Source organism: Microcebus murinus, chromosome 13, assembly GCF_040939455.1.
Source record: "Microcebus murinus isolate Inina chromosome 13, M.murinus_Inina_mat1.0, whole genome shotgun sequence".
In the NCBI taxonomy this organism is placed as follows: domain Eukaryota; kingdom Metazoa; phylum Chordata; class Mammalia; order Primates; family Cheirogaleidae; genus Microcebus; species Microcebus murinus.
Window position 1 is genome coordinate 9,247,631 of NC_134116.1, and position 14,515 is coordinate 9,262,145.

The 14,515-nt window shown below is 34.4% G+C and overlaps 1 protein-coding gene across 2 annotated transcripts in view; it reads right to left on the bottom strand.

Moving 5' to 3' along the window:
* MYO16 (myosin XVI) overlaps positions 1 to 14,515 on the bottom strand; it is a 610,163-nt gene that overhangs the window by 310,907 nt on the left and 284,741 nt on the right. For both annotated transcript variants that reach the window (XM_012751938.3, XM_012751933.2), the window contains exon 10: positions 3,015 to 3,165. In XM_012751938.3, coding sequence (XP_012607392.2) covers positions 3,015 to 3,165 — 151 coding nt within the window. The remainder of the gene's footprint in view (positions 1 to 3,014; positions 3,166 to 14,515) is intronic.

Consider the following 14,515-nt stretch of genomic DNA (forward strand, 5'->3'; position numbering starts at 1 on the left):
AAAGAAAATAAGAGAGGGAGGAAAGAAATTAAAAAGTTAGGAAACCAGAAAGGGAATGGGAGAAGAGGGCTGGGCAGGGAGAGATGGGATGGGTGGAGAGACCAGGAGGGAAAGGGGAGAAGGAAGAATATCTTGCACATTTTTAAGCAACTTAAGGAAAATTCTATGTTCTCAAAGATGTTATACATACAAACATTAATTTCAGTGCTTCTCAGAAACTAAAAAAAAAAAAAAAGGTTAAATCAAGACCTTAATATTCAATTACAGAGTTATCATTTGATAAGATCTACATTTTATAAAAATCTGGAAGGAGAGATAAGTGATTTTTATTTTAATTTTTAAAAATTTTCTACATTATATATTCCTCTTTAAAATGTTTATCAGAAATTTATTGCTTTGAAAAGTCTTCTCTAAAGCCTTCCTGTGAAATGTGACTGCACTATCTGATCAGTGAGTGATCTTCCCCTGGAAAGAATTATCTGGCATCTGGTGGCCAAGAATATTAGAAAGCATGATGCATACCGTGGGAGATATTAGTGGGTGGCTATTAGATAGAAAATATATGAACATAAACCTGGACAGCAGCCATCTCCTCTTTGATAACACATAAATACGATATAGTTACAATTACTTTAAATATCTAGGATACAATTATAAAAAGCCTACAATGAAAACAGAATAGTGGTTCTACAAAAATTCTACCTGACATTTTTATGGTGTGAATGCCCTCTTATTTTTGAAGGATATTTTATGTTTTTTAGAAACATCTTGTTAAAATATCACTTAAAAGCAATTGATACGCTAATCAGAAATTGATTTTACTCCACAGAAGGAAAAATTTCATTACCTTTGTAAAAGGGTTGACCTAGTTTGCTCTTCTTTAGTTAAGTAAATAGTTTCTGTACTATTGCTAAACTCAAACACCTAGTGAACAGTTTCAAAGCAAATCAATAGAAATGTGCAATAAATTCACAAGTAAACATTGACTATATAAGTCATAGCAACATTTATAATTACATTCAAAAGTTTTTTGAATGTTAGCAACTTTGAATAGTAGGAAATCAATTAACCTTAGAGTTTCCATACATTTCTATAATGAATTCAGAAAAAAATTATTCAAAACAATGCCAATAAAAATAAAAATTTTCAAGTATCTCTAATTTGTCTAAGAAATCTAATAAATAATATCAATATTCTCATTCTTAATTTTATAACAAATTAAAATTTGAGGATAATAACTCTGTAGGGTCATAAAAAGCATTCAATAGTCAATAATACTCAATTCCGTTGATCACATACCTATTATAATAGAATCAAGTGGTGTAAAATAATCTCTAATCAAGAAAACAATTATTAAAAAAACAAATCTTCCCTCCTAAAAAGGAAATGCATGTATGATACTATTTTGGCAAAGCTAAACCTTAAGTAGTAATAGGTTTATATCTTCATAACAAGAGAATGTGTACCATAAGAAGGCTTAATTCAAACTGGCTATCTGTGGGAATAATTAGGAAACAGAAATCACCAACTGTTGAGAAATAACTCAGAATTTCTTTTCCTCAACACTCACGGCAAACTAATTTATTTTGAGTCATAAATATCTGTAATTAAAACAAGAGCAAGCTTTTAAATCACTAAATTTTAAAAGGGGTTAAGATACTGGTGAATTAAAGTCATTTTCCCTGGAAGTTGAAAGTTTTGTCAGATACTAAATTATACAAATGATAGGATCAGAAACACTTGGAATGTTAATGGAAGATAATACGACCCTTAAGAGAGTTAAGAAATGTTTTGCTTTAAATTTTACCTAACACTTAATTAGCCTGCTGCTATGAATCTGTGTCCTCCTCAGTTGCTGCAACCCCAAACCCCAGTGTGACTATATTCAGAGACAGGGCCTATAAAAAGGTAATTTAGGTTAAATGAGGTCATAAGTGTGGGGCCCTGATTCAACAGGATTAATGAATAAGAGACTCTAGATAGAGCATGCACCCTCCCTTCCTCTCCCTGCCTTCCTCCCCCCCCCCCTTTCTTCCCTCAAGTCCCCTAGAGGAGGGCCTGGCAGGAAGAAGGCAGCTCTACACTCCAGCAAGAACCAAATCCACTCGCACTTTGACCTTGGACTTCCAGCCTCTATAAACATGAGAAATAAATACATTTCTGCCGTTTAAACCACCAGTATGTTATGGCCGCCGGATCAGATGAATATAGTGCTAAAATTTAAAAGTATTTCAAACGTTTTGACTATCTGTTTTAGCTACTTTAAATAAGAAAAATTAATAAAATTATTAATAAAATTACATTTTTAAAAGAGTGTCTTTAGAAAAGCTGGCCAAAATGTCTTTCAAAATATTCAAAATTACATACAGTGAAACAAGACATTTTCCAGGGTGCAAATTACTCCACCATTTATAAAAACTAAATATATAAAATCATTTCTTTCTGTGGCAATCATAAAAAAATAATTTCTATAACTCAGAGTTTATCACCCTCCCAAATCCAAAGTAATTTCTCATGACTTGGGTATTGGGATCACAAATAGTATACACAGACACACGCATACAATATAACCACACAGACACACAATGTGACACCACAGTTTATTTTAACAATAAATGACTCAATAACTGGTTTTCTCTTCTCCTTGCTTGTAAAATATTTGGATAGTTGAAAGAAACCATAAAATACACACCATATAATAACCAAAATAGTGACGAATGACTCAACTGGAAATATTCAGGAAGTAACACCCTGGCTGAGCTTACATTCCTGGTGTATTAGACCAAAACTGCAAAATTCAAATATTGGTAAAGCACATGAGCAATTATGTTTGTTAATAATTGGTATAATTCCCTACTTATTTATGGAAACTGTAACCAAAATACTAATCTATGCATTCATTATTTTTTCTTGAAATGACAGTGAGTAGGTATTTATTTTTAAAATATGTTGGATTTTAAGACATTCCTTTACACGAATAGGTACTAGTAGACATGCAGTGAGGGTGCAATTACCTGCTCAGGTTTGGTGGAGCCATTCACTGTGGTGTTTTCAGGGGTGCTGTCCTGAGACTGTTGTTTACCTAGACCTTTTGTTGCATCTTTGAACATAATGTCTTTTTCCAACAAACTGTCTTGCTTGGCAATTGGTAACACCAGGGGACTGCTACAAGAAAAAAAAATCAATACTATAATTATTCTTTTCCTAACATTATATCAATCAAAAATTACCACTACAGGATAGCTGGACTATAGATGGCTATTTTATTCAGATAAGAAATACTTTCTATCAACTGTGGAAAAAAATATCAATGGGAGTTCTGTAAACTTTTTTATTGATGCCAAATTTTGTTCATTTTCATTTTTAAAAGAAAAAAAACATGTTTACTTGCACTCCAGAAGAAAACATTTATGAATGGTATATCTGACTGTAATAGACAAATCAATAAGCAATTTGAAAGCTAAGGTTGAAATGCATGACTGAACAAGGCAAGATATTGAAATGTGAAAATGGACTGCAAACAAGTGAAGAAAGGTATAATTGTATAATTCTTAAAATATTATTCATTTGGGATTTAAAATATAGACTCATGGGCAAAATTTCAAGTTTACAATGAAATAATAATTTAAGAACTAGAAAAAAGACATGTTTAAAGATTGCAGTATTACAAGCAGAATAAATTATGTTACTTCAGTGTAGTTCAAACCAGGCCAACACGTAAAACAAAAGATATTTCATTTTTTGTTCTTCTATAGACTTCATTGCCAAAATAAAGCCATTATTTTGTAACTTTCATTAAAAAAGATACAAAGTAAGTGTTAAATTTGTAATTATAATATTTTATTATAATTTAAAAATGTGTCTCCCTAAATGTTACCATACAAGCATAAATGCATGCATATTTAATCAAATGCAATATATATAAATATAATTATATCATGTAGTCCACAATAGTAGGTGTTATTCTAAATAAAGCTAAACATATCTTTTTTTGGCCTATTTTAAATGTCAGGTTTATTGAAGTGTAATTTATACACAGTAAAATTCACCCTTTGCTGTTTAGTTCAATAAGATTTGTAGTTGTGTAACCAAAATAAACAGCAATATGTAGAATTATTTTCACCTCCAAAAGTCCCTTTTTGTCCTTGGGAGTCAATTATTATTAGGTGTGTTCGTGCTTTTCACACTGTGGTTTTAATTATAATTTCATTTTTTATTTAAAATACTTAATATTTAAGAAAAATTAAATATATTTAAGGTGTACACTGTGGTTATATTAGTTAACACATCCATCACCACAAATGCTGCACATTGTATCTCCAGAACTTGTTCATCCAATAACTGAGAGTTTGGGCTCTTTGACCAACATGTCCCCTTTTCCTCCACCCTCTAGTCCCTGACAACCACCTTTCTACTCTCTGCTTCTATGAATTTGACTTTTTAAGACTCCACACATAAGTGAGATCACATGGGACTTGTCTTCCTGTGTCTGGCTTATGTCACTCAGCATAATCTTCCAGGTTCATCCATGCTGCCGCAAATGATGGGAGTTCCTTTGTTCTGAGCTGGAAAATGTCCCATTGTATATATGCACTACAATTCCTTTCTTCATTCCTCTGCTGATGGACACTTAGATTGTGCCCATAGCTTGGCTATTGTGAGTTATGCTGAAATGAACGTGAGAGTGCAGGTATCTCTCCGAGATCCTGATTACATTCCCTTGGAATGAAATACCTAGAAGTGAGATTGCTGGATTGTATGGAAGTTCTATTTTTAATATTTTGAGGAACCTCAATACTGTTTTCCATAACAGATGTACCTACCTACATTCTCACCAACAGTGCACAAGGCTGTCTTTTCCTCCATACCCTCATCAGTACTTGGTATCTCTTGCCTTTTTGAAAATAATCATCCTTTCATGTATGAGGTGGTATCTTATTGTGCTTTTCATTTTTATTTCTCTGTTGAGCACTTGTTGGCCATATCCCCATGGGCCATTAGTATGTCTTCTTTGCAAAAATACCTATTCAGGTCTTTTCCCATTTTTAAAAATTAGGTTATTTGTTTTATGACATGGCATTGTGTGATTTCCTTATATATTTTAGATATTTGCCATTTGTCATATATATGATATTTTAATATATTTGCAATTATTTTCTACTATTTCACATGTTGCCCTTTCATTTTGTTGATTGTTTCCTTTGCCATGCAGAATTCTTTTAGTGTGATGCAATTGACTTGCTTATTTCTTTTTCTGTTGCCTATGCTTTTGTTGTCATATACAAAAAAATCATTGGCAAAACCAATGTTAAGGAACTTCTTACCTGCTTTCTTCTAGGAGTTTTATGGTTTCAGATATTACATTTAAGTCTTTCATTCATTTCAAGTTAATTTTTCTACATAGTGTAAGACAAGGGTCCAATTCCATGCCTCTTCATATGCATAGCCAGTTTCCCCGGCACCATTTATCGAAGTTTCTTTCCTTTCCCCATTGTTTATTCTTGGCATTCCTCCAACATGTAATCTTGTAACCTTGTCAAAGATTAGTTGATAAGGTATACTTGGGTTTATTTCTGGGATCTGCATTCTGTTCCATTGGTCTGTGTGTCTGTTTATATTCCAGTGCCATACTGTTTGATTATTATAGTTTTGTCATATGGTTTGAAATCAGGGATGTGATACCTCTAGCTTTGTTCTTTCTCAAAATGGCTTTGGCAATTTGGAGTCTCTGTAATTCCACACAATGTTTCTCTTTGATAAAGTGCCAGTTCAAATCTTTCGACCATTTTTTTAATTGGGTTCTTTGTTGTCAGATCATGAGTTTATATATTCTGGATAAAAGTCCTTCATGAGATATGTGCTTGACAAATAGTTTCTCCCACTCTATCTCTGTACTTTCATTTTCATAACAGAGAAAAGTATTTTTTCTCCTATGTTTTGAGCTTCTTGTGTCTTATCTAAAAATTCTTTTTTTAACCCAAGGTCAACTAAAATTTCTCCTAAATTTTATTCTAGAAATGTTATGGTTTTGTGCTTTACATTTATGTCTATGACACATTGTTAGTGGCTGTTTTTATATAGTGCTATATTTGAGTCAAGGCTGATTATTTTCTCATATGGTTGTCCAAATGCTTCAGAATCATTTTGGAAAAGAAATGTCTTTCTTCATCTAATTACCTGGACATCTTTGTTAAAGATACTCAATTGACCATATATGTGTGGGTCTATGTTGGAATTTTTCAGTACATTTCATTGACATAATCATCCATTTTTAAACCAATATTATACTATCTTGATTAAAGTACCTCCTCTGAAATCCTTGAAATCAGCTCATCTGAGTCATCTAACTTTGTTTTCTTTTTAAAAATTGTTTTGGCAATTAGAGATCCTTAGCACTTTCATATAAAGTTTACAATCTACTTGCCAATTCTTATAAGAATGCCTCTTGGGATTTTGTTTGGCATTGCATTCAATTGATAAATAAATATGGGGAGAATTAAAATGCTAACAATGGCAAATTTTATCATTCATAAGGACGGTCTATTTGTTTTGATCTGTGTCAATTTCTCTCATCAGTGCTTTGTAGCTTCTAGAATTGAAATATTCCAAATAATTGTTAGATGTATTCCAGTCTTATGCCCTTATGAATGTATTTTTAAATTTCAATTTCCAATTATTGATTGTTAACATATAAAAATGCATAAGATTTTGTATACTGACCTTGATAGAGGAGGAAGAAAGTAATTTGAAGGGCTTCTTTCAGGAACCTCAAAATCTCATTGTTTTACATCCCATCTCAATGCCCTGCCTTCTAACTGTACTATAGAATCAAGGAAAGCAGGAATGAAAAGAGACTAGCAGATGTGCTCATAGGACCAGACCCGACTGAAAGGCAGGAATAGCTGAGAAACATGTTTACATAAATGTGAGATCAGCCTTACTTCCTTTGAACCCTGGATGATGATGTTTTATAGTGTTTTAGTTGATGAAGGCATATGTAGGTAGGTGAGGGGACAGGGGAACATATATTAATGAGAGGTACCATGGTGCAGTACAGCTGTAACGTGCATACATTTTCAAGTCAGAAAAACTACAAAGTTTGATGTCTAGTCTACCAGTTTGGGCAAGTTATATATGGACATTATGTAACACCAATATGTAACAGGATTCTGGTAAAGGATTACTAGCATAATGCTCATAGAGGCATATCCCATAGCCCATAGCCCATAACACCATGACTATGGTCACAACAGGGAATAAAATTAGCTGTTGTTATTTAATGTGCCTGGAACGGTGACACTTCTGGGATTTTACCCTATTTATAAGCAAACAGGTTGGCTTGTTACTATTTCATGGTTAGTTGCAGAAGATAAGAGACTCCTGGATCAGGGATAAAGGACTTGATTATTCATGGCAAACACAGAGCTTTATGTTTGTACCAGTTCTCCTTTCTCTCCTGCCCCATGTGATGATGAGGAGGAGGTAGGAAGGCGGACAACACAGCTGGAACTTAATGGATGCCTAACACTAGAGAGAGTTGTGTTATAGGAGAGAAAGTCAGCCAAGTATCAAGTACCTTTTAAGAAAGCAGAATTTTGTTGAGGAACAAATACATCAGTTCCCCTCCTTTTTGGAGTGAGTGCTGTGCTCTGCATGGACTACTTAGTTGCCTGTTTAACTACTTGCATATGCCTTGCAGTCTGAGGAAGTGAGCAACAATGTGGAGATGTTCAGCGCCCATGGCAGACTGTCCTTCTCAAGAGTATAGTTATTAATTTTAAAAGATTATTATACAAAGGGAAAGCTTATAAATGCTTATAAAAGCATTCATATCCAGATCTGCTTGAATACTGCTGTGGTTTGAATATGCGTCTCCTCCAGAACTCATGTGGAAACTTAATCCCCAAGTGTCAGTGTTGAGAGATGGGGCCTTTGGGAGGTGAGGGCTCCTCCCTCCTGAATGGAATGATGCATTCATGCATTAATGGATTAATGGGTTGATAGATGAATGGGTTGTCCTGGGAGTGGGACAGGTGGCTTTACAAGAAGCGGAAGAGAGACCTGAGCTGGCACACTCAGCCCGTGCCATGGGATGTCCTGTACTGCCTCAGCACTCTGCAGAGACCCCACCAGATGCACACCCTCACTCTTCAACTGCCCAGACTCTAGAACTGTAAGAAATGAATTTCATTTCTTATAATTACCTAGTTCCAGGCATTCTGTTACAAACAACAGAAAATGGACTGAGACAAATAGCATCAAATGCTAAGCTACTATTACTTCCAAAGAGGCCTTATATCTTCTACGAGCAACTTTAAGGAAATACCTGTCAGCTGTAATTTCATTCATCACTTATAGAGCTCCTAAGAATATGTTCTATGCTTCTTCAACATGTAAGCCCTTCAGATATTTTGAAATCATTTTGATTTCCCTATATGTTCTGTAATTTGAGTGAACTACCAGCAAAATGTTTTAATAATTATACATCTAGCATGTAACAGGCTCTGTTCTAATCACTATACATGTATTAACTTTTTTATTTTAACAGCAGCATAACAAGGTATGCACTATTTTATTCCTGTTTTGTAGATGAGTTAACTGAGGTCCAGAGAAGGGAAAAACTTGCTATGGACACATGGGAGCGCTACTGCAGCTGGGGTTTGGACCTGTCACGTTCAAGCTCAGGGTCTGTGTGCTTAACCACCAGATCACAATGCCTATGTGGAAAAGTCCACTCTCACACCATAAAAATATTTTCCTCCATATACAATCTCTTTTTTTCTGCTTTGTCAGAAAGCTTTAAAAACTAAAGAGAGAGTTTGCACATACTAAATTTTTTAAGTATAAAGTGCTTAATAAAGCAGTAATCAAATTGTTTAAGGTAGAAATTAGGAACATAGTTCATGAAATACATAAAATCACCAATTATAAAGGATTTCTAAAATAAAGAAATAGTGAGTTTAGTAAAACAGCTAAAATACTCTGTCCTATATGAAATATAATTGCAGTATTAATAGCAGGATCCATTAGAGCTACAATTGGAAAGAAGGTTGGTATAAGATTGCCAAGACATCAGTCCAAATCAGATTTTACCACAAGTTGGCTACCACCTGACCTTCTAAGGCCTTTCAAATATCTGGGTCACAGCTTCACCTTTGTAAAATGCAAGAGATCAAGTGGGTAATATCTAAGCATATATTGAGTCCTATATTTCTATGATGAAAATAAATAATCTCTGTTCATGTAATTTTTCACCTGTATCTTAAAAAATTAATCATGAACTCACTCAATTATATCATAGGCTATATGATGTAGCATCTATTACTAACAATAATCACAAGTATATAGTTATTGATATTCTCTTATTCATACAAGAAAAAATGTCTCTAAATCATACGATTGGTTTGAAAGGCAGCATATTAGTTAGCCAAGCACATGTTTTGTACAAGAAAAGTGTAAAATGTGCACCTAGGCTGATAACATTCAATAATATTTTAAATTTTTAAATTTTTGTAGAACAATTTTTCTTTACATTTCTATTCTTCTTATAAAATGAAACATATTCTATCTACAATCATTGTGATTAACAATACGATTCATACAAGTTAACTTCAATATATTTAACTTCCACTGACCAGCCATTTGTAGAATTTATGGAAACACACATTAAAATATTATTCTTTAAAAAAGGAATAATTTTTAAAGTAATCATTGGTATTTACCTTAATGCTCATTAAATATTTATTAAGCATGGAAACATATTTAATAGATTTTTTTATGAAGAAGTTGTGATTATGTGTATAGAACAAGAAATAAAGACGAGGAAACATAAAGGAGAGAAAGAAATATGCAAAGTTAATAGTAGTTTCAACAAAAACCTCGACTAATGACCAAAAGGCCTTAACATTCTCCTCAGCGCAATTAAACTTTGGACAGACTTCTGCCTAATTCTAGGCCTCTGACCAACCCCTTATTAGAGCTCTGACTTTAGAAAACTTTCTATTGTAATTTTTTTTTCTCTGCTCCTTTGATGTGCACATCTTCTCCTAGCCTCTTGTCAGTTTTACAGCCCAGGGATATCTTTCTGGATGAGCTGGCAGTCATGCTTTTGAAATGTAAACTTGGAAGGAGATAGCCCCAAATCTCCCAGTTTCTGGTCTGGGCAGGAGCCTAACTTTGGTAAGGGTACAATTAGCAAACACAGGGCTTAATTTCCTTGTCCAATCTCCTCCTTAATGTCCTACAGAACTTTTCCACAGCTCACCCCAGCACTTACAAACACTCCCATTTTTGTTCAGTAGGGTTGAGTTCAACCACTATACACACTGGAATAGTCTTTAATAAAGTGTTTCTTTGCTGTATAACTTCTCTGGTACAATTTTTCTTGGAAGCTAATAAGTGATTTTTTCATGCTTCTATGTTTTTTCTGCACTTTCCAAATTTTCTTCAATAAGCAAGCCTTATTTTGATTCTACAAAAGAAATTATGAGTAATAGAAATTTATCAGTGAGAAACAAAAAATAGGATTGAAATCGTATATTTTCTAAAAAGGTTTTTGGTAATACAGATTCTACAAACTTTTTTTTTTTAAAGAAATACGTATCATCCAAGAGTAGTTTAGGTTAATACAGCAGAGGCAGATTTAACTCTGACTGTGAGAAAAATTAGATGGGCATATACCAGCAGACAAGCAATTTGTGAACTCTAATGTATTTATTACAGATTTACTTATTTTGATAAACATTAAAGTCATTTCTTGCAGAGCAAGTGTGCCTATAGGAAATAGGAATTTATATCTGAAAATAGAAAAGGAACCTAATAAATTGAAAGTAAGAAAGGCACAATTATTGCCCATTATAACTAAAGCAATTTTAGAAAATCATACAGATGAAAGAAAATTGACTATATTGGAATATATTAGGCTGACACAATGATAACAAATAAAATCTAATAGAGACAAATGTGAAGATAGGGAATATGTGACTCAGTTATTTTGGTATTTAAACTAATGGACTGAATAGATAGTTCTCAATGCTAATCCTAGAAAACATAGCTACATGAATTATTTCCTAGGGGAAATTCAATTAATCTTTTGGGTTGTTTCTTTGCTTCCATAAAATAAGACAATGATCCAAAGATTAATGTTAAATGAAACAGTTCCTAGAGAGATTTGCATTATTGCTGTATATTTGGGCCTTCCAAAAATTACTTGAGTTTTCATAAGAATTTTTTTTATAATTTAAAAATCATTTTGGTAAAATACTACTTGTGTCTAAAAAGCAAATAAAACTCTCAATGTGTCACATGGCTGGATTGGAGTTTATATTGTTAATAAGACATCTTATATTCATCTAAACAGCTCTCAAGAAGTATCTGCGAAGAGATTTTAAAAATGGTTCAGTTGAGGGAAAAAAGTCTTTAAATTTAATCTAGTAGTTTTGTATATATATATGAAGGGAGTTTCTGAAAGTCTCGAGGGTTACATTTGCCAGGAAAGAGTCCCCAAATAGATCATTCTGTCCTCATCGATCATTGCATTTCTCTCTGTGCACTGCTGAACTATAGAATTGCCTTCTAAGTGGAAATTCCTAGGGAACTGATTGACAGGTTTATCAAAACTTTGTAACTACATTCTTAAGAATTTTAGCAATGCAGCCATGATATTGATTAGTAAATAGGGTTGATATCTTGTAGATTTATTACTAAGTGAGAGAGCTTTGTATATTTCAAATGAGGTATTAGATGTAAAAGTAAGGTGTAATCTAAAAGGCAATATACAGATATGTATTACTATTGCTGAAATCACTATTCACTAATAATCTTTAATATGGTAATGTGAAATGAACCCAAACAAGAAATTTTATGCCAGAGTTCTCCTATTCTACAAAAGTAGAACATAAGTCGTCAACTGGGACTTTTAAACTGAAAGAAGGTTTTATTAATAATTATAAAATATGTATGTTTCTCACATAACAAGAAAGTCAGAAATATGCAGCCCAGGAATGGTAATCTTGTTAAGATCTTCCTCTTCTGGGATTTTGATTTGTTCTAGCTTCCTATTTTGTTATTCTTAGAAAGTTGCTTTCACCCTTTGGTTGCAAGATCACTTGGCATCTTTAAGCAACTCCTTTGTGTACCAGACAGGAAGGTAATAGAATCACCCATAAAACAGTGCTTACTGGATACATCTGTCCTTTTAAAGCAAAAGAACAACTAAAAGCCCTATCCTAAAAGCCCTATCTTGTTAGACTTGCTGGACTTAGCAAATCAAAATGAAATCTTTAAGCACATACTCATACTAAATAATTGTTTTTTGTTGCAAATTCAAATTTGCTGCATGTCCTACATTTTAATTGGCAACTCTATACCAATGAACTTCTGCAAAGAGTTCTGTGGTCAGGACAGTAGCTGGTATGGCCTGAAAGTTTGTGTGTCCTCAAAACCTCACATGTTGGAACCTAATCTCCACAGGGATAGAATTAGAACTAGGGCCTAACTAGGGTGATTAGGTCACGAAGGTGGAGCTTTCAAGAATGAGATTTAGTTCGTTATAAAAAGAAGCACCAGAGGGGGCCCTGCTCTTCTATCACGTGAAGACACAGGTGAAGTCACCATCCATGGAGAAGGGACCCTTGCTAGACACCAGATCTGCTAGTGCCTTGATCATGGACTTTCAACACCCAGAAATGTGAGCAATAAATATTTGTTGTTTACAAGCCACCCAGTTTATAGTATTTCGTTCTAGCAGCCAAACAGACTAAGACAGTGGCATATGGCCAATCCCTACTTCAGAGAATCTGGGCCGCTGGGTATTTTTAATGTGTCACTTTCCTGTACCAACTACAATGGTGGTCTTATTAATAAAAACAAAGGAGAAATTGGATAATATGTGATTCACAAGTATGATAGCCACACAATGCAAAAGGAATGTTTGAACATGCTTTCCAAGGAAAGACGATTGAACTAAACAGAGCATTCTCTTTCAGCTGAGCTGGTCCAAGATACCGTGGAATTCTTCTTGGTTGAGGGCCCTGACTAACTACAGGGCTTTGCTTTTTGAGTGTCATTTGCAATTTCTGCTTCAGAATAAAAGACTCTGAACAACAGAGAAGCTGACACATCTCCAGTGCCCTCTCTCCTGTGCATTCTACCAAGCAGTGCTGGACCTCAACACTAAAACACTGCTGAGTGGGGTTTACAATCATGATACCATTTTGAAGGCCTTCTGCCTATGTTTGCTCACTCCTGGCCAACTCCCATTTTGTAGGAGACAGCCTACAGCCTCAGCTCTACACTGAGGAATTAAAAGGGCTCTGTGGTGGAGAAATGACTATAAAACCACTTGTTTTACCTCTCAGAGGCCTTGGTTAAGCTGAAAGTCATCAGCACTGCATTGTATCCAAAATTACCCAAACCTACACAATAGCAGAGACAAGGAACAGAAATTGGATTCCTTTAGATCTTGCAATGGTGACTGTGGAAGGCTTGGCAGGCCTCAGTTACCCTAGCAGGAGAACATGTCAAGACCACAGTGCACCAAATCCTCGTGCCTTTGTTATCAACAGCTGATATAAGTAGTGGCCAGTGCACCACCTGCCTTTCTTCTGGGATTCAGATCTCATGCTGATCACCACTGCGCCAATATAGAAGTTTGATATGTGCTTAATCATTTCAATCTCTGTTCTCTGAAAATTGATCATGTCAGATCAACACTAATTGATTAAACTTTTTAATTATTTAATTTATTTTAATTTAATTGTGGATTGAGAACAACCCACAATTAGAAATGCCTTATATGGTGTTTCTTTGTATTAACCTAAGAGAACCAGCTGTGCCAAGACAAACAGCAATGGGCTTGGTGAGCATCCCAAGGCCCAACTGCAAAGCCCAGTGTTTTAGGCTAATTGCTGAAGCTGAAGGTATAACTAAAATTGCTTCTTTAAATGAAGCCTTGACTCCAAATCCCACTCCTGCTTGAAGGAGGACAAACATCTACAAATAAAACACAATTTCCCTTTTTAATGATACACACCAATAATTTTGAAATGGACTGGTATTACATGAAGCTAATATCAATGTTGCTTGCTTCAGATCACTAGCAATTCATTTAGACAATAATAATAATAAAATCTAGAATATAAACACAATGGAAGTACTTTGTATGTCTGTATCACTGTGCTTATTTTTACAAATTCCTCTGGGCGACATGCTTATAAAATTGAGGCTGCCCACCACCAGCCACAGCTTTCCTGACTGCATCTGCAGCATGCAAACTTCCAAACGACTCTGCAGAGTGTGAGGGCTTTGTGTTGGGCTTTGTGTCAGGTGATACAATTTTACTCCAAATGGTGACTGAAGCTGCACTGGTTTTTAAAATGCTCAGGTCATTCAAGGTCAGTAGTAAATTTAAAAGAACAACTTGCATGTAGGAATAACAAGAGATGCCAGGGTTTAACGAGAAATGGCAAGGAAATGAGTGCTATAGTGCAATTGCACCCAGCAGAGATAGAGTAAA